General features: G+C 42.0%; 1 protein-coding gene across 2 annotated transcripts in view; it reads right to left on the bottom strand.

Moving 5' to 3' along the window:
• Positions 1 to 2,080: 2,080 nt before the first annotated feature.
• Positions 2,081 to 25,283, bottom strand: part of LOC145280053 (nucleoporin 88-like) — a 910,024-nt gene continuing 886,821 nt past the window's right edge. For both annotated transcript variants that reach the window (XM_080131737.1, XM_080131747.1), the window contains exons 14-15: positions 10,885 to 11,006; positions 2,081 to 2,260 (exon numbers count right to left, since the gene is read on the bottom strand). In XM_080131737.1, the coding sequence (XP_079987863.1) occupies positions 2,197 to 2,260; positions 10,885 to 11,006 (186 nt within the window). In that variant the 3' untranslated portion in view covers positions 2,081 to 2,196. The remainder of the gene's footprint in view (positions 2,261 to 10,884; positions 11,007 to 25,283) is intronic.

The raw sequence follows: 25,283 nt of genomic DNA, 5'->3' as shown, positions 1-25,283 counted from the left end.
TATCATCGTCATGATTTGCTTTAACATCCAATTTACATCCTGTCATGTGTTAGATGGCGATACGAAATGGACTTCAAAACCTATTTCTAACCAGGTCCTTATTTCTCTACCATTCCCTCAGGTTCATTTTTATCACTTTATCTCAGGAACTGCAAAAACTTTACTAGAAGGTACAAGTGATTGAGGCTCGTGTTTGAATTCCATAGAAACTTCTTCCTTTGGACAAAACTGGTTTAAGTCATCAATGGTGAAAACCATTTCGTTCATTCTACTAACTGACCTATTCTGACTTTCTTATAAAGCGATCTTATATGACTTTAACAAAATACTTATAGTGTTGGTGTGACATCCTAAACATTTGATTTATACCGTGGTTCAAAACATTAATTCAAGCATAAGTGATAATAAAATATAAATAAAGGCTAAACATTATCAATAGATCATATTCGATGTCATGTTGTTTATATTCATTAAAAATTAGTTTCATAAGAATATGCGTTTAAAGTGGTAAATAGATTAATCTCTGTACATCAAAGAGAACCATTTGTTATTTATTTTAGGATGGAAAAAGTGTGTAAAAAAAAATATTCCAGGACTTGGAATATCATCTGTGACAAGTCACACAAGATCTTAATCTATTTTTCTAGCTTTACTTGCTAATTACCAGTTGTTGCCAAGTCATAGATCCTTCTCATAAGCCAGATAGAGTTTAAGTAAATGAAGAATGGAAAAATTATTTACCATTCCTGTATTTCTAGTGATCTATTAACTCTTACCATTCCTTCATTTCTTGTGATCTATTTAACCATACCATTTCTGTATTCCTCATGATCTATTTAACTATTAGCATTCTTGTATTTCTCGTGATCTCTTAACTATTTAACATTGATTGACTTCTTTCAGCAAATCATAACTGTGATTTATTTTCTTTCTCTTGCTATTAAAAAAATCTGATGGATGTGTTTCTACAACATATTAAGTAAAACAGTTTTTGCAGATGTGGTTAAGTGTTGAAATGCAACACTTTTTGTAGTGAAAGTTTTGTAAATTTGAAAATTATTCTTATCAGAGTTGCATTCAAATTGGTTGTGTATATAGAAGGAAAGCATAAAAAGTAACAGGGATGGGTGTGATGTGTGGGATATGGGTTGAAGAGGCAGCATATTAACTAACATGATGTTTTTTTTCCTACTTTTATTTGTCTCTAGTGCATTGCTCCTAAAATGTAAAGGCCTTCGATGATAGAGGCCAAATTTAGAGGTAAGGCAACCTGAATGAGGAGTTGGGCAGCAAAATGCTTGTTTACATTACATTTAAATTTTTGCATGTTGGTGTGATAGGAGAAACATGAGAGCAATTTCAAAAGGCAAGCAGTCTGAGGATGGCAACCATCTATTATATCAAATCGTTTGGAATGAAAAGATTTCTATAATGAAGAGGCAGGATTTTACTGTTAGTTGAGTGCATTTTTATTTCATTTGCAGATGGGGGAAACAAATTGAGTAAATTTATTGAAGTATATTCCATGGAAGTACTTTAAACAAGCACAGATATGTAACACTGTGGTGATGTGACAGAGACTGGGTAGATAGTGCAGAATCTATTCGGTTAGAAATTCTTTGTTTTTGCATCGTGTCTATAAGTGAAATTTTAGCTTTCAGCATCCATTACATTTTTTTTTGGGGGGGGGGCACATACTTTTGTTTCAACCTCCTCTTCCTCACCATGATAATGCACCAGCTCACAATACTCTAAATATCCAGCAGTTTCTGGTTGAGAAGGACATTGTCATACTTGAGCAACTTCACTAGTTAATCTTGCTTGTATGACACTTTCATGTTTGCTTAAACTAAAAAGTATCAACAACAAAACCAGTTTATAAGATGTTGTGGTCATCAAGAAAACAATAATGGTAAAACCGAGGGAGATGGGGAGCATCCCACAAGAACCCCTTCCTTAGTACATCGTAGGTTGGCAGAGAAGGATGGGAGATTCCATTAGACTCAAGGTGGGCAGAGGAAGGGAGGTTCGAAGGTAAAATAAATTATTTCTGACACAGGTCAATAAATGAAAACAAACATTTTTGAGGTCAATTTGATTTTATTTCATATGAAAACTATGAAAGAACAAATTTAGTCAAATGAAAAATGTTGCTGTAAATTCTGGTTGACAAAGACAAGTTTTTGTTGATGATATTCAGTGAATTGTATCAATCTTCAAAGACTTGACAGATTTCATCAGATCAGCAATCTCCTCATTTCTAAAAAGAAAAAAAAATATGTTTAGCATTTATACACACCAACAAATAATTATACATCTTGAAAATATATTTTTTTACAACTTATCAATTTTCCAACTAGGTTAGAATAAATGCAATAACAAAACTTTTTTTTTTTTTTTTGAAAATTCAAATAATAAAAGATGGTTGTTTTAATAAAAAGAACATAAAATTAAAATGTCCATTTAAATAACCAGGATAAAACATTTAACATTTTTCCATGGTGTTGATACTTCTATATATATAAAGTTTGTTTGTTTGTGTGTGTGTGTATCTGTGTATACAACTCCCAAAGAAATATAAAGCCATATGTGTGTACACCTCTCCTGGTCAAGAAATATTAATGCCCATGATAGGATACTTTTATCAACGGAGATATATTGCACACGTAATTTCTATATATAGCATTCTTCAAACCACATCTATATTGACTGAGTTTCGATCATTAGCATATCACATTAAATTAAATCTATTTAAATAATTAGCTTAATGATATTACTTATTCAACATAATAGCTTTGTTTTAACTGTACTAATTAAAAAATTTTTAAATTATTTAGTTTATTTAAATTTCAATTTATATTTGATTAAATTTATTTTATCTGAAATTCTTTAATTTTCAAACCAAAGGAGAAATAACTGTGATAGTTTAATTGAGAAATTGTTTTAAACGGAGCACATTATTAAATATTTTTTGTAATAGATTTATTTTCCTTTTGAAATATTCTTCTAAGCTGAATTATTTTTATTTCGGAGAAAATTTTTTTTCACTTATTCTTAATTTTTAAGTAACCTTTTTTATATATTAGAGAAAAAGGTAAATATGAAGAATCACTCCACCCTCGAAAATTCCTTTAAAATTACCACTTTTATAGGTTTTCGGGGGTGCTGAAAATGCTGAAAATTACGACAAATGAGTAGTTTCCAAGATATTAAAAAAAAAATGTTAGTTTCAAGAAGTGGGGGATCACTTTTCTATAGTAATTTAACGTAAAATGATCACCCACTTTGTGGCCACCAGGGGGGGGACTTTCTTTTCACCCTATTAATCACAAAGTGGGTGCTCATTTTACGTTAAATTATCATAGAAAAGTGATCCCCACTTTTTTGAAACTAACATTTCTTCATATATTGGATACTACTCATTTGCCGTAATTTTAAATGTTATTTTCGTGTTTAGCATGTTTGGGGAGGGGGAGGTAAGGGAGCAAAATATGACAAATACAATTTTTTTTGTATTTTTTGTGCGGTGGGGTGGGGCGGCAATTACATTTGAAGCATAAAATAATGATAAATTTAATTAATTTTTATGAGACATTTCTGTACTTTCACCTAACAATTTTATAAACAGAACGAACCCCAAAATATGACAAATTCATTTTTGGGAGAATGGGGGCAGAGGATTACATCTATAATATAAAGCTGAACGTTTGTGTGTGTGTCTGGTCATGAATAGGCTCCTATATGGTTGACTATTATAGAAAACTGATCACATAATGATAGAAGATGTATTGAGACACAGGAATGGATATGTTTGATCTGGCATAATGATGATTCATTAAAATTGTGGGGTCTGCATACGCGCCTGGTCCACAAAGTATGGAAATAAAAAATTTAAAAATTAAAAAAAAACGTTTACAAGTTTTTTTGACATCATATTTTGCTTTGGTTTTGATACCCCCAAATTTGAAGCTATCTCTTTACAACCCTTCCTTTTCATAACCTATCATACTTTCATAAATCAGAGTCCATTTTCTGTAGGCTGTTTTTGAACCCAGTCAAGAATGGGTACTTTTGCTAGTTAGAAATATAAAATGACAAAAAATTTAATTTAATTGTTTTTGGAATTAATTTTTGGTAGATCCCCCCCTTTTTTTTTTGCGATCACACGGGCATTCGCTGCTATTTTTATTGAAACAAGAGTTGTAATGATTTATTTTTAATTATATTTTTGCGAGGAGGGTCTTTCCAGTTCTCAATATCCAGAGAATAGTTTCTTTTCTTTGTAGCCCTTTTGCCTGGTGGAGAGTATATCACATACTTCTTCTTTTTTGGGGCGATTACATTTACATGTTTTCATCCATTCTTTTACTTTTGTTGTGGGGGTATCCACGGTGCCCGTGATGAAAATGATTGGTATACAGGTGTGTTTCAAACAGAACTTCATGTCTACCCATGCTAGTCCATGGATAATGATGCATACCAAATTTGTATTATTATTATTAAAATAAATATATATCTTCTCCCTCTTTTTAATCATCAATTTAACATGCATTTTTACATTCTGGCACACGTGTGTGAAAAAAATATTCCAGGACTTGGAATATCATCTGTGACAAGTCACACAAGATCTTAATCTATTTTTCTGGCTTTACTTGCTAATTAACAGTTGTTGCCAAGTCATAGACCCTTCTCATAAGCCAGATAGAGTTTAAGTAAATGAAGAATGGAAAAATTATTTACCATTCCTGTATTTCTAGTGATCTATTAACTCTTACCATTCCTTCATTTCTTGTGATCTATTTAACCATACCATTTCTGTATTCCTCATGATCTATTTAACTATTAGCATTCTTGTATTTCTCGTGATCTCTTAACTATTTAACATTGATTGACTTCTTTCAGCAAATCATAACTGTGATTTATTTTCTTTCTCTTGCTATTAAAAAAATCTGATGGATGTGTTTCTACAACATATTAAGTAAAACAGTTTTTGCAGATGTGGTTAAGTGTTGAAATGCAACACTTTCTGTAGTAAAAGTTTTGTAAATTGCACTCAAACTGGTTGTGTATGAAAAGCATAAAAAGTAACAGGACTGGGTGTGATGTGTAGTACGTGGAGGGACTGAAAAGTCACGTATAGCTGACCATATCTGGAAGGAAAAGGGAAACCATCAACCATTATGGAAGGAAGTAAAATTTATAGACAGGTGGAGAGAAAGACAACTGAAAGAAGCAGCACATATACTGGGGAATAACCAATTACTAAGTATACCTACTATAGAATTTAATACAATACAGGAACCATTAATTATAAGCAATAGATAATATATACAAGTAATAAGTAAAAACATTAATATATATATATATATATATATATATATATATATACACACATTAATATATAGTAATAATTAGCAATAAATAGTGATATTTACAACTAGAAATAAAATAGGTTTAAGGTTCCTAAAATTCATACTAGAATTGTCTGCAAGGAACCGTGGCACAGTGGTTAAAGTACTTGGAAAAATTAATTGTAAAAAGTGATATTCTCCTAAAGGTTCAATCCTCAGTGTGGGTGACCGAAAAATACATTTGCAAATTACTTAGGACCTTTATCCAGTCATGACTGACAGAACCAGAGCACGCTATCCCTATGAAGCAAATAAAGGGTTCCGCTCAAAATTTGGTCCAAATTCCTGAGTTTGGCAGAAACATTCCCAAGTCCGACAAGATACACCTGAAGAAGGTCGGAGGTTATATCAACCGAAACATTGTAAAAATCATATTCAAGGTGAGAACAGTAATCTGAAGAATCCAAATAATAAAAATATTTAATTTTTTTAAGGAAATTGCTACAAACAAGGCATGAAGCAACTTAAATGCAATATGGATAGATTACAACGCAGAAAACAGCAATTTTTCCACCTTCATCAAAAACATTGCCATGGAATGCGAGGACTAAAGTAGAAAATAAGGAAAGTAAGAGTCCAAACAATATTTGCAGGTTTGGTACTTTATAATGTTTATTTCATTGAAATGTATTTCTGAAATTCAATCAGAATATTTTTTACAGTAAGTCTATGCTTGCAGACTGTACATGGTCAGATAGGTGGAGGGATCAAAATAACTGGATTCTTTTAAAGAAAGAACTGTTTTATTTTCTTGAATAGGTTTTTCATTTGGTTGAATGAAAGAAAAAGAAAAAAAGTTGAAACACAGTCACAAAAAAAAGTCCCAACATATACAAATCAACCAATTAAAAAGACTTACTCATTTTTAAATGTGCACTCAAGCAACGATCGTATAAACAAGAGAATGCCTTTTAGGGTAAGGAATGGAAGGTGATGGTTGGGGGCAGGACCGATGGTAAGGGGAGGGGTGATAGCAGATTTATAATTAATTAATGCATTCTGCCGGAAGCAGAGGATACTGCAGAAGGAAGCAACATTTGGGAAGAAAAAGGAAGGAACCAAGAGAGACCGTTTTAAAGAAGATTAAATCTCGAAAGTATTGAAAACTGACAGAGTGAACGAACAATGATATCAGCATCTGTCTTGGCTTTATTTGCTTACACATACATAATCACACGCGCATACAGATATGAATATATGCATGTGGTTACACATATTGTCTCTCTTTCGGCTTTAAATACATACAACTAAGCGCTACATTCCTATTAATCTAATTAGTTAAAAGCAATGTTCCCACTTGAGGCAGTTAATTTGGTGAGGTGTTGAGGGTAAAGTTCAAAGACTAACAATATTAATAGTTACAGCAGTGGTTTATTCTCGCAAAAACTACAAAAGTAAACACTCTTTAATTGGCGAATGCGAGCAGCAGCTGCAGAACATTTATTTTACCACCCAACGTGAATGACTTGAGTCACAATCACATAAGAATTATTTGCCCCCAAAATTTTGAGAGTTAAAATTTTACCCCCAACCTCACAGCTTATCAATTATTGAAGATAAATTTTTTTTTTTTTTTTGGCATAAGTTAATTAAAATTTTCTTTGTTTGAAATATCTCACACCTGGATTAACTTTTTGCAACTCCAACAGACAACTTTCTTCTTAGCCAAAGGAATGTTCATGAACAAAGTGTCTTTTCTAGAGCATTGTATATGTGTAACATGATACAAATAAATCTGCTTCCCAACAGGCTACAACATGGTCGTATTCAAGTCTAATGTAAATATATACTTGCTGAGCCATCCTTTTGGATAATCAATTATTCTTGTAACCATCTGCATATTTCTCTATTATTTACAATCTGCCCATGTTGGTTAAACTAATAATCTCTTCCATCGTTATCTTTGAATGGCCATCAGGACTTGATAAGCGGTGACTAATTTGTATATATATATATATATATATATATATATATATATATATATACACACACACACACACACACACAAACTGTGTTCATGCATCCAAGTTTAGTGCTGGCGAAAGATTCTTAGCAAGTCATACTCACTTTTTCATTTGAAAATTCTAGAAACCATTTACATCAAGTGTTTGAGACTTTGCTAGCAAAAAGAAAATCTTTTTAATCTAATGTGGTTTCTATTTGTTTCTTTTCCTACCCCCCATTTTTGTGTTCTCCGCCATATTTCCATTTTTATGCATTTTTTTTTCATCTCAGTTTAGCTCTGTTGAATGAGGTTCGAGACTGGTTAGCTAGTCTTTTAATTTTTTACTTTTTAATTTCAATAATAAATATAAATTTCGTCTGTATATAGCTATTATAAAATTCTGTACCACCAACAGATTATATACTTGGTTGGTATGTAGACAAGTAACAAACTAAGTCAAATAACAGCTAGCATAAGATACTTATCAATTATAGACATTTACTATTTTTACAGCTGAAACCACCCATTCTCATTTGATAAGGTTAAGCAACATTAAACTCGATCATTATAATAAAATACCATAAACTGAAACTTACTAAGCATTAATGTTTAGTAACCAATTTTCAGTTTTATGGTACACTCATATTTGGTTCAACACTCGTTTTACATGCTGGCATGTGTTGGACGACTCTTAAATGACAATTCTCATGACAATTGACGTTAGTACGACAACTGTTCTAAATCTAATAAACCAAGAACTCGCATTTATACTTTCGATTAGATCAAAATCCACACATATTGTCCAGACTTAATCTTTCGTAGAGTTCACCTGTCTTTAAGACACACATTGCACATCTAGTGTATCATTCTCATATAATTTCTCTCCATGCAACACATAACCTCAACTGGCCAGATTTCATTCCATATATCATTACACAGTTTACACATGCCTGATAAAACAACAATTATGTTCTGCTAGTTAATAATGACAAAAGTTCTTGGAATTTATTCCATCTGTTCCTAGCGTATGGCACCAGCACTAGCCCCTTCCTGTTTTTAATACATAAAATTAAAAAGTGCAAGCTGAAAAGGCCACCAAAAGAATCACTTCTAAATGGCTGTTTCACCATCATAAATATTTTAAATCTTACGGCATTTCAAAGGCTCTTCATGCCAATTTTGGTGCAATTCTACTAAATAAGTTTAGAGTCTATAAGTGTTTATAATTATTATTTGTTAAAGTATTTTACTTTTTACTCCTCCGTTCTCTTATGACATACTCCACTCTTAATGCTCTGTTTAGTGCAATTCTGTCAAATAATTTTGAAGCCTAAAAGTGACTAACAGACTAATAAAAGATCCTCAATCAAAATGCAAATTTGCATAATAACTTCTGACATATTTTCGTCCTCACTTGTGTCCACTGATCCAAACTAATTGAACACCAAATCTTTCAAATGCAATTAATTTGCTATTTTTTAACATGAAATTAAAAAAGCCTTATTTTTTTACAATTCAAAGTTTTCTTCCATAACTTCTTTGACAGTATACAGTTGATCTTGAAATACAATTCATGTGAATTAGAATGAGAAATTATGGAATTTATGATTTAAAGATTGAATGAATCAAAATTTTGTTTTATTTTTATGTAAAATAGATGGAACATTATGGACAACTCCTGAATGTCAAGTTTGAGTGGCCAAGTAATTTGTTCTTTGAGTTACTGGTCGTCCCTTTTATGTTTCCGTGGAGTTGGATCAAATGATTATCCATAGTATGAAAAATGATAAAGCTGCTAATCTGAGATACTCAAAGCTGCTGGCAAAGATGGAATTGAGTTGGTTAGGCAGTTGGCTGAGACAGCTTTTCATGATGATATGATCCCAAATATTGAAAGCTGAGTTACATCCTAAACCTTTACAAAGGATGTCCTTGATCATAGCAACTATCATAGCCTTAAACTTACTGATTTAGTAATGAAACTGCTCGAGTGCATCTTGTGGATATTCACATGTGTGAGATGATGAACATTAACAAAATGTTTGGTTTTGTGCCAAGACGAAGCATCTGTCATATCTGTGCATAACTACCTCAGGAAAGTATGTTGCTTCCAGGGAGCCTTTCTCATTCGTATTTATTGATTTTGAGAAGGTAATTGATTGTATACCTAAAAAAATCCTCTGGTGAGTAATAAGAAGTCTATGCATGGATAAATGAGCTCTCTATATTGCCTAGGGCATGTATACAAATGCTTGTAGAGACATTTGTGTCAATAACCACTCTAGAGAGGAGTTTCAAGTAAGCATTGGGGTACATCAGGGCTCAGCGCATTTCTCTTAAGGTTTTGGAAACATTATCCTGTAAGTTCCGTGTGGATGCTCCATAGGAGCTTTTGTATGCAATCTTGTTGCTATTGCAGATGGTGGAGTGCAACATGGAAAACTGGAATAGAGAGCAAAAAACTGAAATTTTCTTATCTCCCGTATTGATCTTGACCTCCACTAGGATGCTGGCATATTTCTCTACATATTTGTCTGTCGCAAATACTTTAAAAGTGTAAACTCCATTGAACTAAGAAAAATCAATGGTTGAACTCTGACACATGCCAATGGTGCCTCACTTAATCTTAAAATTTTGCTACTTGAGCAATATATGTTACACACTGGTAGCGCCTGTGAACATGCTATCATTGCTTGTTGTTATGTTGCATGATGGGAAGGTTCAGGATGTTGCTATCAATTCTTACATCTAGGCACATATCCTTCAAGATTTGAGACAGTGTTTTCAGATTGTGTTCACTCTGGCATCTTGCATGACAGCGAGACAATTGCACCAAACTCTTCTGATCAGCAACAGCATAGCTATAATGATTGTGCCATGGTTAAGTTTGACAGAAAACTGGGAGAAAAGATTCCTTCCATGAATGATCCATCAGAAACTTTTAGATGGTTTACACACTGAGTGACTCAGGTGGTTTGGCTATGCACAGCAATTCCACAAAATGTCTAGATATCCCAGGTGCTAGGGAGTGTGGTAGACCAAGGAAAACTTGGCTTGATTGCATTAGAAGTGATTTAACAGCATGCAGCATGACTGATATCAACTCTTTGAATTGGAGTGCATGGAGAGCAGGCATGAGGTGTTGCCCAGAACACTTGTACTATTTTAACTAGATAAGGATTTTGATGAAACAATAAAAATAGAAAAGAGGAAGAAAGAAATAGAGAGTAAGGGAGAAAGAAAGTCGTCAAATAATAATGAAATGTAGATCTAGAGAAGGCTTGAAATTCTGAAATATTTTGAAAGAGAGAGCAAAGATAAAGAGAGCAACAAAGAAAGACAAAGAGCAAATACGTAGAGAGAAAGAAAGATGAAAGACATTGAGAGTGGAGAGCAAAGATAAAAACAGAGAGAAGGAACAAAGCGAGGGGAGACAAGCTCAGAAAACTGGTATGAATTTTAACGCTGTAGAATTGAAAGAAAAAAGATAAACAGTTTGAAAAATACTGGCTGGCTCTTTTGACTTACTGGTCTTTTAAAATCTCTTTTATTTGAACCAAGCTTTGGTTATTAAGTGACAAGCTTGACGCCATGATCTCATGTTTGTGCAACGACATCTGATGGTCTTGAAATTGCTGCTTTCTCTGCGTCTAGAATAGAAAAGAAATATAATTATTTGCTTCATTATCACAAACAATTTGATCCCATTACACTGGAGATTATAGCTTTGTTCACAACATTTCCATACACAAAGTCAGTTGTAGTGAGCAAAGGAGAAAATCTTTTATTTTCTTCTCTCTTTGCATCCATTTAATTGGATAGGCATTCTTTTCGATATTTAATTTTGTTTTTCTATTCAGAACCATCTGACAATATTAAGTTTGCTTTTCAATTTCACAGCTTTAAGATATTTGCAGGGAGAAAACAGAAAGCAGATTGCAAAGAAGCCAAAACAATTAAAACAAATAAAACCTACTTATCCAACTTTACACAAATATCTTCTGTTCATAACTTTTGAAATGTAGAGCTAATCAAGGGGAAAATCATAAATGAAGAATACAGAAGAGAGAGAAAGAGAGAGAAGAGGACAGAGAAAGAGGGGGGGGGTGACAGAGAGAGAGAGAGACAGAGAGAGAAAGAAAGTGGTAGAGAGATAAGTAAGAGGGGGGATGAAAGACAAAGAATGGCAGAGAATGAGAGATGGATAGACAGGGAGAGCAAGAGAGGTAGGGAGAATAAGCAGGAGAGTGGGTCAAGAGAGAGCCAGAGCAGGAGAGGAAGTAGAAAGCAAGAGAAGACAAAGAGAGAGGGATAGCAAGAGGAAGGGGAATAGAGGATAAGACGAAGGGAGGAGAGGACAATAGGAAGAGGGAGAGAGGACAAGAGAAAGATAAAATAAGATAAAGGGCAGAGAGAGAACAAGGGGATGGGCAGAGTGATAACAGGAGGAAGGGCAGAAAGAGAACATTGAATACAAGAGGAAGGAGAAGAGATGGCAAAAGGAAGAGACAAAGGACAAGAGAAAGGAGAAAGATAAAAAAAAGAAAGGGGAGAGAGAGAGAACAAGAGGAAGAGGAAAAATAAAACAGGGAAGAAAAAGAGAAAGCAAGAGAAGGTGAGAGAGAGAAAGAAACAGGGGGGGAGATAGAAAATAACAGAGGAAGGAGAGAAAAAGTAACAGAGAGAGAGAGAGAGAGAGAGAGAGAGAGAAAGCAACAGAGGGGAGAGAGAGAGAGGAAGCAACAGAGGGGGGAGAAAGAGAGAGAGAGAGAGAGAGAGAGAGAGAGAGAGAGAGAGAGAGAGGGGGAGGGAGAGAGAGAGAAAGCAACAGAGGGGAGAGAGAGAGAGAGAGAGAGAAAGTAACAGAGGGGAGAGAGAGAGAGAGAAAGCAACAGAGGGGAGAGAGAGAGAGAGAAAGCAACAGAGGGGAGAGAGAGAGAGAGAAAGCAACAGAGGGGAGAGAGAGAGAGAGAGAGAGAGAGAGAGAAAGCAACAGAGGGGAGAGAGAGAGAGAGAGAAAGCAACAGAGGGGAGAGAGAGAGAGAGAGAAAGCAACAGAGGGGAGAGAGAGAGAAAGCAACAGAGGGGAGAGAGAGAGAAAGCAACAGAAGGGAGAGAGAGAGAAAGCAACAGAGGGGAGAGAGAGAGAAAGCAACAGAGGGGAGAGAGAGAGAGAAAGCAACAGAGGGGAGAGAGAGAGAGAAAGCAACAGAGGGGAGAGAGAGAGAAAGCAACAGAGGGGAGAGAGAGAGAAAGCAACAGAGGGGAGAGAGAGAGAGAGAAAGCAACAGAGGGGAGAGAGAGAGAGAGAGAAAGCAACAGAGGGGAGAGAGAGACAGCAACAGAGGGGAGAGAGAGAGAAAGCAACAGAGGGGAGAGAGAGAGAAAGCAACAGAGGGGGGAGAGAAAGCAACAGAGGGGAGAGAGAGAGAGAAAAAGCAACAGACGGGGAGAGAGAGAGAGAAAAAAAGCAACAGACGGGGAGAGAGAGAGAGAAAAAGCAACAGACGGGGAGAGAGAGAGAGAAAAAGCAACAGACGGGGAGAGAGAGAGAGAGAAAGCAACAGACGGGGAGAGAGAGAGAGAGAAAAAGCAACAGACGGGGAGAGAGAGAGAGAAAAAGCAACAGACGGGGAGAGAGAGAGAAAAAGCAACAGACGGGGAGAGAGAGAGAGAGAAAAAGCAACAGACGGGGAGAGAGAGAGAGAAAAAGCAACAGACGGGGAGAGATAGAGAGAAAAAGCAGCAGACGGGGGGAGAGAGAGAGAGAGAGAAAAAGCAACAGACGGGGAGAGAGAGAGAAAAAGCAACAGACGGGGAGAGAGAGAGAGAGAAAAAGCAACAGACGGGGAAAGAGAGAGAGAAAAAGCAACAGACGGGGAGAGAGAGAGAAAAAGCAACAGACAGTGACAGAGAGAAAGAGAAAAAGCAACAGACGGGGAGAGAGAGAGAGAAAAAGCAACAGACGGGTAGAGAGAGAGAGAAAAAGCAACAGACGGGGAGAGAGAGAGAGAAAAAGCAGCAGACGGGGAGAGAGAGAAGGAGAGAGAAAAAGCAACAGACGGGGAGAGAGAGAGAAAAAGCAACAGACGGAGAGAGAGAGAGAGAGAGAGAGAGAGAAAGCAACAGACGGGGAGACAGAGAGAGAGAAAAAGCAACAGACGGGGAGAGAGAGAGAGAGAAAAAGCAACAGACGAGGAGAGAGAGAGAAAAAAGCAACAGACGGGGAGAGAGAGAGAGAGAGAGAGAAAGCAACAGACGGGGAGAGATAGAGAGAAAAAGCAGCAGACGGGGAGAGATAGAGAGAAAAAGCAGCAGACGGGGAGAGAGAGAGAAAAAGCAACAGACGGGGAGAGAGAGAGAGTAAAAGCAACAGACGGGGAGAGAGAGAGAGAAAAAGCAACAGACGGGGGAGAGAGAGAGAAAAAGCAACAGACGGAGAGAGAGAGAGAGAAAAAGCAACAGACGGGGAGAGAGAGTGAAAAAGCAACAGACGGGGAGAGAGAGAGAGAGAAAAAGCAACAGACGGGGAGAGAGAGAGAAAAAGCAACAGACGGGGAGAGGGAGAAAGAGAAAAAGCAACAGACGGGGAGAGAGAGAGAGAGAGAGAGAAAAAGCAACAGACGGGGAGAGAGAGAGCGAGAGAAAAAGCAACAGACGGGGAGAGAGAGAGAAAAAGCAACAGACGGTGACAGAGAGAAAGAGAAAAAGCAACAGACGGGGTGAGAGAGAGAGAAAAAGCAACAGACGGGTAGAGAGAGAGAGAAAAAGCAACAGACGGGGAGAGAGAGAGAGAAAAAGCAACAGATGGGGAGAGAGAGAGAGAGACAAAGCAACAGATGGGGAGAGAAAGACAGAGAAAAAGCAACAGACGGAGAGAGAGAGAGAGAGAGAGAGAGAGAGAGAGAGAGAGAAAGCAACAGACGGGGAGAGAAAGAGAGAGAAAAAGCAACAGACGGGGAGAGAGAGAGAGAGAAAAAGCAACAGACGAGGAGAGAGAGAGAAAAAAGCAACAGACGGGGAGAGAGAGAGAGAGAGAGAGAAAAAGCAACAGACGGGGAGAGATAGAGAGAAAAAGCAGCAGACGGGGAGAGATAGAGAGAAAAAGCAGCAGACGGGGAGAGAGAGAGAGAGAGAAAAAGCAACAGACGGGGAGAGAGAGAGAGAAAAAGCAACAGACGGGGAGAGAGAGAGAGAAAAAGCAACAGACGGGGAGAGAGAGAGAGAGAAAAAGCAACAGACGGAGAGAGAGAGAGAGAGAAAAAGCAACAGAGGGGGAGAGAGAAAGAGAAAAAGCAACAGACGGGGAGAGAGAAAGAGAAAAAGCAACAGACGGGGAGAGAAAGTGAAAAAGCAACGGACGGGGAGAGAGAGAGAAAAAGCAACAGACGGGGAGAGAGAGAAAGAGAAAAAGCAACAGACGGGGAGAGAGAGAGAGAGCGAAAACGCAACAGACGGGGAGAGAGAGAGCGAGAGAAAAAGCAACAGACGGGGAGAGAGAGAGAGAAAAAGCAACAGACAGGGAGAGAGAGAGAGAGAAAAAGCAACAGACGGGGAGAGAGAGAGAGAAAAAGCAACAGACGGGGAGAGAGAGAGAGAGAAAAAGCAACAGACGGGGAGAGAGAGAGAGAAAAAGCAACAGTCGGGGAGAGAGAGAGAGAAAAAGCAACAGACGGGGAGAGAGAAAGAGAGAGACAAAAAGCAACAGACGGGGAGAGAGAGAGAGAGAAAAAGCAACATACGGGGAGAGAGAGAGAGAAAAAGCAACAGACGGGGAGAGAGAGAGAAAAAGCAACAGACGGGGAGAGAGAGAGAGAGAAAAAGCAACAGACGGGGAGAGAGAGAGAGAAAAAGCAACAGACGGGGAGAGATAGAGAGAAAAAGCAGCAGACGGGGGGAGAGAGAGAGAGAGAGAGAGAGAAAGCAACAGACGGGGAGAGAGAGAGAAAAAGCAACAGACGGGGAGAGAGAGAGAGAGAAAAAGCAACAGACGGGGAGAGAGAGAGAGAAAAAGCAACAGACGGGGAGAGAGAGAGAAAAAGCAACAGACAGTGACAGAGAGAAAGAGAAAAAGCAACAGACGGGGAGAGAGAAAGAGAAAAAGCAACAGACGGGTAGAGAGAGAGAGAAAAAGCAACAGACGGGGAGAGAGAGAGAGAAAAAGCAGCAGACGGGGAGAGAGAGAGAGAGAGAGAAAAAGCAACAGACGGGGAGAGAGAGAGAGAGAGAAAAAGCAACAGACGGAGAGAGAGAGAGAGAGAGAGAGAGAGAGAGAGAGAGAGAGAGAGAAAGCAACAGACGGGGAGACAGAGAGAGAGAAAAAGCAACAGACGGGGAGAGAGAGAGAGAGAAAAAGCAACAGACGAGGAGAGAGAGAGAAAAAAGCAACAGACGGGGAGAGAGAGAGAGAGAGAGAGAAAGCAACAGACGGGGAGAGATAGAGAGAAAAAGCAGCAGACGGGGAGAGATAGAGAGAAAAAGCAGCAGACGGGGAGAGAGAGAGAAAAAGCAACAGACGGGGAGAGAGAGAGAGAAAAAGCAACAGACGGGGAGATAGAGAGAGAGAAAGCAACAGACGGGGGAGAGAGAGAGAAAAAGCAACAGACGGAGAGAGAGAGAGAGAAAAAGCAACAGACGGGGAGAGAGAAAGAGAAAAAGCAACAGACGGGGAGAGAGAGTGAAAAAGCAACAGACGGGGAGAGAGAGTGAAAAAGCAACAGACGGGGAGAGAGAGAGAGAGAAAAAGCAACAGACGGGGAGAGAGAGAGAAAAAGCAACAGACGGGGAGAGGGAGAAAGAGAAAAAGCAACAGACGGGGAGAGAGAGAGAGAGAGAGAAAAAGCAACAGACGGGGAGAGAGAGAGCGAGAGAAAAAGCAACAGACGGGGAGAGAGAGAGAAAAAGCAACAGACGGTGACAGAGAGAAAGAGAAAAAGCAACAGACGGGGTAAGAGAGAGAGAAAAAGCAACAGACGGGTAGAGAGAGAGAGAAAAAGCAACAGACGGGGAGAGAGAGAGAGAGAAAAAGCAACAGATGGGGAGAGAGAGAGAGAGACAAAGCAACAGATGGGGAGAGAAAGAGAGAGAAAAAGCAACAGACGGAGAGAGAGAGAGAGAGAGAGAGAGAGAGAGAGAGAGAGAGAGAGAGAAAGCAAAAGACGGGGAGAGAGAGAGAGAGAAAAAGCAACAGACGGGGAGAGAGAGAGAGAGAAAAAGCAACAGACGGGGAGAGAGAGAGAGAGAAAAAGCAACAGACGGGGAGAGAGAGAGAGAGAGAAAAAGCAACAGACGGGGAGAGATAGAGAGAAAAAGCAGCAGACGGGGAGAGATAGAGAGAAAAAGCAGCAGACGGGGAGAGAGAGAGAGAGAGAAAAAAAGCAACAGACGGGGAGAGAGAGAGAGAAAAAGCAACAGACGGGGGGAGAGAGAGAGAGAAAAAGCAACAGACGGGGAGAGAGAGAGAGAAAAAGCAACAGACGGGGAGAGAGAGAGAGAGAAAAAGCAACAGACGGAGAGAGAGAGAGAGAGAAAAAGCAACAGAGGGGGAGAGAGAAAGAGAAAAAGCAACAGACGGGGAGAGAGAAAGAGAAAAAGCAACAGACGGGGAGAGAAAGTGAAAAAGCAACGGACGGGGAGAGAGAGAGAAAAAGCAACAGACGGGGAGAGAGAGAAAGAGAAAAAGCAACAGACGGGGAGAGAGAGAGAGAGCGAAAACGCAACAGACGGGGAGAGAGAGAGCGAGAGAAAAAGCAACAGACGGGGAGAGAGAGAGAAAAAGCAACAGACAGGGAGAGAGAGAGAGAAAAAGCAACAGACGGGGAGAGAGAGAGAGAGAAAGCAACAGACGGGGAGAGAGAGAGAGAGAAAAAGCAACAGACGGGGAGAGAGAGAGAGAAAAAGCAACAGTCGGGGAGAGAGAGAGAGAAAAAGCAACAGACGGGGAGAGAGAGAGAGAGAGACAAAAAGCAACAGACGGGGAGAGAGAGAGACAAAAAGCAACATACGGGGAGAGAGAGAGAGAAAAAGCAACAGACGGGGAGAGAGAGAGAGAAAAAGCAACAGACGGGGAGAGAGAGAGAGAAAAAGCAACAGACGGGGAGAGAGAGAAAGAAAAAGCAACAGACGGGGAGAGAGAGAGAGAAAAAGCAACAGACGGGGAGAGAGAGAGAGAAAAAGCAACAGACGGGGAGAGAGAGAGAGAGAGAAAAAGCAACAGACGGGGAGAGAGAGAAAGCAACAGAGGGGAGAGAGAGAGAAAGCAACAGAGGGGAGAGAGAGAGAAAGCAACAGAGGGGAGAGAGAGAGAGAAAGCAACAGAGGATAGAGAGAAAGCAACAGAGGGGAGAGAGAAAGCAACAGAGGGGAGAGAGAAAGCAACAGAGGGGAGAGAGAAAGCAACAGAGGGGAGAGAGAAAGCAACAGAGGGGAGAGAGAAAGCAACAGAGGCGAGAGAGAAAGCAACAGAGGGGAGAGAGAAAGCAACAGAGGGGAGAGAGAGAGAGAGAGAGAGAAAGCAACAGAGGGGAGAGAGAGAGAGAGAGAGAGAAAGCAACAGAGGGGAGAGAGAGAGAGAGAAAGCAACAGAGGGGAGAGAGAGAGAAAGTAACGGACGGGGAGAGAGAGAGAAAGTAACGGACGGGGGGGGGGGGAGAGAGAGAGAAAGCAACAGACGGGGAGAGAGAGAGAGAAAGCAACAGACGGGGAGAGAGAGAGAGAGAAAGCAACAGACGGAGAGAGAGAGAGAGAGAGAGAAAGCAACAGACGGGGAGAGAGAGAGAAAGCAACAGAGGGAAGAGAGAGAGAGAGAAAGCAACAGAGGGGAGAGAAAGAGAGAGAAAGCAACGGAGGAGAGAGAGAGAGAAAGCAACAGAGGGGAGAGAGAGAGAAAGCAACAGAGGGGAGAGAGAGAGAAAGCAACAGAGGGGAGAGAGAGAGAGAAAGCAACAGAGGGGAGAGAGAGAGAGAAAGCAACAGAGGGGAGAGAGAGAGAGAAAGCAACAGAGGGGAGAGAGAGAGAGAAAGCAACAGAGGGGAGAGAGAGAGAGAAAGCAACAGAGGGGAGAGAGAAAGCAACAGAGGGGGGGAGAGAAAGCAACAGAGGGAGGGGAGAGAAAGCAACAGAGGGGGGAGAGAATGCAACAGAGGGGAGAGAGAGAGAGAAAAAGCAACAGACGGGGAGAGAGAGAGAGAGAAAAAAAAGCAACAGACGGGGAGAGAGAGAAAAAGCAACAGACGGGGGGAGAGAGAGAGAAAAAGCAACAGACGGGGAGAGAGAGAGAGAGAGAAAAAGCAACAGACAGGGGGAGAGAGAGAGAAAAAGCAACAGACGGGGAGAGATAGAGAGAAAAAGCAGCAGACGGGGAGAGAGAGAGAGAAAAAGCAACAGACGGGGAGAGAGAGAGAGAGAGAAAAAGCAACAGACGGGGAGAGAGAGAGAGAAAAAGCAACAGATGGGGAGAGAGACAGAGAAAAAGCAACAGACGGGGAGAGAGAGAGAAAAAGCAACAGACGGGGAGAGAGAGAGAGAAAAAGCAACAGACGGGGAGAGAGAGAGAAAAAGCAACAGACGGTGAGAGAGAGAAAGAGAAAAAGCAACAGACGGGGAGAGAGAGAGAGAGAAAAAGCAACAGACGGGGAGAGAGAGAGAGAAAAAGCAACAGACGGGGAGAGAGAGAGAGAGAGAGAGAAAAAGCAACAGACGGAGAGAGAGAGAGAGAGAGAAAAAGCAACAGACGGGGAGAGAGAGAGAGAGAGAAAAAGCAACAGACGGGGAGAGAGAGAGAGAAAAAGCAACAGACGGGGAGAAAGAGAGAGAAAAAGCAACAGACGGGGAGAGAGAGAGAGAAAAAGCAACAGACGGGGAGAGAGAGAGAGAGAGAAAAAGCAACAGACGGGGAGAGAGAGAGAAAAAGCAACAGACGGTGAGAGAGAGAAAGAGAAAAAGCAACAGACGGTGAGAGAGAGAAAGAGAAAAAGCAACAGACGGGGAGAGAGAGAAAGAGAAAAAGCAACAGACGGGGAGAGAGAGAGAGAAAAAGCAACAGACGGGGAGAGAGAGAGAAAAAAAGCAAAAGACGGGGAGAGAGAGAGAGAGAGAGAGAAACAGCAACAGACGGAGAGAGAGAGAGAGAAAAAGCAACAGACGGGGAGAGAGAGAAAAAAAGCAACAGACGGGGAGAGAGAGAGAGAGAGAGAGAAAAAGCAACAGACGAGGAGAGAGAGAGAAAAAAAGCAACAGACGGGGAGAGAGAGAGAGAGAGAAAAAGCAACAGACGGGGAGAGAGAGAGAAAAAGCAGCAGACGGGGAGAGAGAGAGAGAAAAAGCAGCAGACGGGGAGAGAGAGAGAGAAAAAGCAGCAGACAAGGAGAGAGAGAGAAAAAGCAACAGACGGGGAGAGAGAGAGAGAGAGAAAAAGCAACAGACGGGGAGAGAGAGAGAGAGAAAAAGCAACAGACGGGGAGAGAGAGAAAGAGAAAAAGCAACAGACGGGGAGAGAGAGAGAGAGAGAAAAAGCAACAGACGGGGAGAGAGAGAGAGAAAAAGCAACAGACGGGGAGAGAGAGAGAGAAAAAGCAACAGACGGGGAGAGAGAGAGAGAGAAAAAGCAACAGACGGGGAGAGAGAGAGAGAGAAAGCAACAGACGGGGAGAGAGAGAGAGAAAAAGCAACAGACGGGGAGAGAGAGAGAGAGAGAAAAAGCAACAGACGGAGAGAGAGAGAGAGAGAGAGAGAGAGAGAAAGCAACAGACGGGGAGACAGAGAGAGAGAAAAAGCAACAGACGGGGAGAGAGAGAGAGAGAAAAAGCAACAGACGAGGAGAGAGAGAGAAAAAAGCAACAGACGGGGAGAGAGAGAGAGAGAGAGAGAAAGCAACAGACGGGGAGAGATAGAGAGAAAAAGCAGCAGACGGGGAGAGATAGAGAGAAAAAGCAGCAGACGGGGAGAGAGAGAGAAAAAGCAACAGACGGGGAGAGAGAGAGAGAAAAAGCAACAGACGGGGAGATAGAGAGAGAGAAAGCAACAGACGGGGGAGAGAGAGAGAAAAAGCAACAGACGGAGAGAGAGAGAGAGAAAAAGCAACAGACGGGGAGAGAGAAAGAGAAAAAGCAACAGACGGGGAGAGAGAGTGAAAAAGCAACAGACGGGGAGAGAGAGTGAAAAAGCAACAGACGGGGAGAGAGAGAGAGAGAAAAAGCAACAGACGGGGAGAGAGAGAGAAAAAGCAACAGACGGGGAGAGGGAGAAAGAGAAAAAGCAACAGACGGGGAGAGAGAGAGAGAGAGAGAAAAAGCAACAGACGGGGAGAGAGAGAGCGAGAGAAAAAGCAACAGACGGGGAGAGAGAGAGAAAAAGCAACAGACGGTGACAGAGAGAAAGAGAAAAAGCAACAGACGGGGTAAGAGAGAGAGAAAAAGCAACAGACGGGTAGAGAGAGAGAGAAAAAGCAACAGACGGGGAGAGAGAGAGAGAGAGAAAAAGCAACAGATGGGGAGAGAGAGAGAGAGACAAAGCAACAGATGGGGAGAGAAAGAGAGAGAAAAAGCAACAGACGGAGAGAGAGAGAGAGAGAGAGAGAGAGAGAGAGAGAGAGAGAGAAAGCAAAAGACGGGGAGAGAGAGAGAGAGAAAAAGCAACAGACGGGGAGAGAGAGAGAGAGAAAAAGCAACAGACGAGGAGAGAGAGAGAAAAAAGCAACAGACGGGGAGAGAGAGAGAGAGAGAAAAAGCAACAGACGGGGAGAGATAGAGAGAAAAAGCAGCAGACGGGGAGAGATAGAGAGAAAAAGCAGCAGACGGGGAGAGAGAGAGAGAGAGAGAGAGAAAAAGCAACAGACGGGGAGAGAGAGAGAGAAAAAGCAACAGACGGGGGGAGAGAGAGAGAGAAAAAGCAACAGACGGGGAGAGAGAGAGAGAAAAAGCAACAGACGGGGAGAGAGAGAGAGAGAAAAAGCAACAGACGGAGAGAGAGAGAGAGAGAAAAAGCAACAGAGGGGGAGAGAGAAAGAGAAAAAGCAACAGACGGGGAGAGAGAAAGAGAAAAAGCAACAGACGGGGAGAGAAAGTGAAAAAGCAACGGACGGGGAGAGAGAGAGAAAAAGCAACAGACGGGGAGAGAGAGAAAGAGAAAAAGCAACAGACGGGGAGAGAGAGAGAGAGCGAAAACGCAACAGACGGGGAGAGAGAGAGCGAGAGAAAAAGCAACAGACGGGGAGAGAGAGAGAGAAAAAGCAACAGACAGGGAGAGAGAGAGAGAAAAAGCAACAGACGGGGAGAGAGAGAGAGAGAAAGCAACAGACGGGGAGAGAGAGAGAGAGAAAAAGCAACAGACGGGGAGAGAGAGAGAGAAAAAGCAACAGTCGGGGAGAGAGAGAGAGAAAAAGCAACAGACGGGGAGAGAGAGAGAGAGAGAGACAAAAAGCAACAGACGGGGAGAGAGAGAGACAAAAAGCAACATACGGGGAGAGAGAGAGAGAAAAAGCAACAGACGGGGAGAGAGAGAAAGAAAAAGCAACAGACGGGGAGAGAGAGAGAGAAAAAGCAACAGACGGGGAGAGAGAGAGAGAAAAAGCAACAGACGGGGAGAGAGAGAGAGAGAGAAAAAGCAACAGACGGGGAGAGAGAGAAAGCAACAGAGGGGAGAGAGAGAGAAAGCAACAGAGGGGAGAGAGAGAGAAAGCAACAGAGGGGAGAGAGAGAGAGAAAGCAACAGAGGATAGAGAGAAAGCAACAGAGGGGAGAGAGAAAGCAACAGAGGGGAGAGAGAAAGCAACAGAGGGGAGAGAGAAAGCAACAGAGGGGAGAGAGAAAGCAACAGAGGGGAGAGAGAAAGCAACAGAGGCGAGAGAGAAAGCAACAGAGGCGAGAGAGAAAGCAACAGAGGCGAGAGAGAAAGCAACAGAGGGGAGAGAGAAAGCAACAGAGGGGAGAGAGAGAGAGAGAGAGAAAGCAACAGAGGGGAAAGAGAGAGAGAGAGAGAAAGCAACAGAGGGGAGAGAGAGAGAGAGAAAGCAACAGAGGGGAGAGAGAGAGAAAGTAACGGACGGGGAGAGAGAGAGAAAGTAACGGACGGGGGGGGGAGAGAGAGAAAGCAACAGACGGGGAGAGAGAGAGAGAAAGCAACAGACGGGGAGAGAGAGAGAGAGAAAGCAACAGACGGAGAGAGAGAGAGAGAGAGAGAGAGAGAGAAAGCAACAGACGGGGAGAGAGAGAGAAAGCAACAGAGGGAAGAGAGAGAGAGAGAAAGCAACAGAGGGGAGAGAAAGAGAGAGAAAGCAACGGAGGAGAGAGAGAGAGAGAAAGCAACAGAGGGGAGAGAGAGAGAAAGCAACAGAGGGGAGAGAGAGAGAAAGCAACAGAGGGGAGAGAGAGAGAGAAAGCAACAGAGGGGAGAGAGAGAGAGAAAGCAACAGAGGGGAGAGAGAGAGAGAAAGCAACAGAGGGGAGAGAGAGAGAGAAAGCAACAGAGGGGAGAGAGAGAGAGAAAGCAACAGAGGGGAGAGAGAAAGCAACAGAGGGGGGGAGAGAAAGCAACAGAGGGAGGGGAGAGAAAGCAACAGAGGGGGGAGAGAATGCAACAGAGGGGAGAGAGAGAGAGAAAAAGCAACAGACGGGGAGAGAGAGAGAGAGAGAGAAAAAAAAAAAGCAACAGACGGGGAGAGAGAGAAAAAGCAACAGACGGGGGGAGAGAGAGAGAAAAAGCAACAGACGGGGAGAGAGAGAGAGAGAGAAAAAGCAACAGACAGGGGGAGAGAGAGAGAAAAAGCAACAGACGGGGAGAGATAGAGAGAAAAAGCAGCAGACGGGGAGAGAGAGAGAGAAAAAGCAACAGACGGGGAGAGAGAGAGAGAGAGAAAAAGCAACAGACGGGGAGAGAGAGAGAGAAAAAGCAACAGATGGGGAGAGAGACAGAGAAAAAGCAACAGACGGGGAGAGAGAGAGAAAAAGCAACAGACGGGGAGAGAGAGAGAGAAAAAGCAACAGACGGGGAGAGAGAGAGAAAAAGCAACAGACGGTGAGAGAGAGAAAGAGAAAAAGCAACAGACGGGGAGAGAGAGAGAGAGAAAAAGCAACAGACGGGGAGAGAGAGAGAGAGAAAAAGCAACAGACGGGGAGAGAGAGAGAGAAAAAGCAACAGACGGGGAGAGAGAGAGAGAGAGAGAGAAAAAGCAACAGACGGAGAGAGAGAGAGAGAGAGAGAGAGAAAAAGCAACAGACGGGGAGAGAGAGAGAGAGAGAGAAAAAGCAACAGACGGGGAGAGAGAGAGAGAAAAAGCAACAGACGGGGAGAAAGAGAGAGAAAAAGCAACAGACGGGGAGAGAGAGAGAGAAAAAGCAACAGACGGGGAGAGAGAGAGAGAGAGAAAAAGCAACAGACGGGGAGAGAGAGAGAGAAAAAGCAACAGACGGTGAGAGAGAGAAAGAGAAAAAGCAACAGACGGTGAGAGAGAGAAAGAGAAAAAGCAACAGACGGGGAGAGAGAGAAAGAGAAAAAGCAACAGACGGGGAGAGAGAGAGAGAAAAAGCAACAGACGGGGAGAGAGAGAGAAAAAAAGCAACAGACGGGGAGAGAGAGAGAGAGAGAGAGAAAAAGCAACAGACGGAGAGAGAGAGAGAGAAAAAGCAACAGACGGGGAGAGAGAGAAAAAAAGCAACAGACGGGGAGAGAGAGAGAGAGAGAGAAAAGCAACAGACGAGGAGAGAGAGAGAAAAAAAGCAACAGACGGGGAGAGAGAGAGAGAGAGAAAAAGCAACAGACGGGGAGAGAGAGAGAAAAAGCAGCAGACGGGGAGAGAGAGAGAGAAAAAGCAGCAGACGGGGAGAGAGAGAGAGAAAAAGCAGCAGACGGGGAGAGAGAGAGAGAAAAAGCAGCAGACAAGGAGAGAGAGAGAAAAAGCAACAGACGGGGAGAGAGAGAGAGAGAAAAAGCAACAGACGGGGAGAGAGAGAGAGAGAAAAAGCAACAGACGGGGAGAGAGAGAAAGAGAAAAAGCAACAGACGGGGAGAGAGAGAGAGAGAGAAAAAGCAACAGACGGGGAGAGAGAGAGAGAAAAAGCAACAGACGGGGAGAGAGAGAGAGAGAAAAAGCAACAGACGGGGAGAGAGAGAGAGAGAAAGCAACAGACGGGGAGAGAGAGAGAGAAAAAGCAACAGACGGGGAGAGAGAGAGAGAAAAAGCAACAGACGGGGAGAGAGAGAGAGAGAAAAAGCAACAGACGGGGAGAGAGAGAGAAAAAGCAACAGACGGGGAGAGAGAGAGAGAGAAAAAGCAACAGACGGGGAGAGAGAGAGAGAGAAAAAGCAACAGACGGGGAGAGAGAGAGAGAAAGCAACAGACGGGGAGAGAGAGAGAGAAAAAGCAACAGACGGGGAGAGAGAGAGAAAAAGCAACAGACGGGGAGAGAGAGAGAGAAAAAGCAACAGACGGGGAGAGAGAGAGAGAGAAAAAGCAACAGACGGGGAGAGAGAGAGAGAAAAAGCAACAGACGGGGAGAGAGAGAGAGAGAAAAAGCAACAGACGGGGAGAGAGAGAGAGAGAAAAAGCAACAGACGGGGAGAGAGAGAGAGAGAAAAAGCAACAGACGGGGAGAGAGAGAGAGAAAAAGCAACAGACGGGGAGAGAGAGAGAGAGAAAAAGCAACAGACGGGGAGAGAGAGAGAGAGAAAAAGCAACAGACGGGGAGAGAGAGAGAGAAAAAGCAACAGACGGGGAGAGAGAGAGAGAAAAAGCAACAGACGGGGAGAGAGAGAGAGAAAAAGCAACAGACGGGGAGAGAGAGAGAGAAAAAGCAACAGACGGGGAGAGAGAGAGAGAAAAAGCAACAGACGGGGAGAGAGAGAGAGAGAGAAAAAGCAACAGACGGGGAGAGAGAGAGAGAAAGCAACAGACGGGGAGAGAGAGAGAGAAAAAGCAACAGACGGGGAGAGA

The sequence above is a fragment of the Euprymna scolopes genome, chromosome 1 (genome assembly GCF_053919585.1).
Source record: "Euprymna scolopes isolate OS-2025 chromosome 1, ASM5391958v1, whole genome shotgun sequence".
In the NCBI taxonomy this organism is placed as follows: Eukaryota; Metazoa; Mollusca; class Cephalopoda; order Sepiida; family Sepiolidae; genus Euprymna; species Euprymna scolopes.
This window is presented reverse-complemented; position numbering and strand designations above follow the sequence as displayed.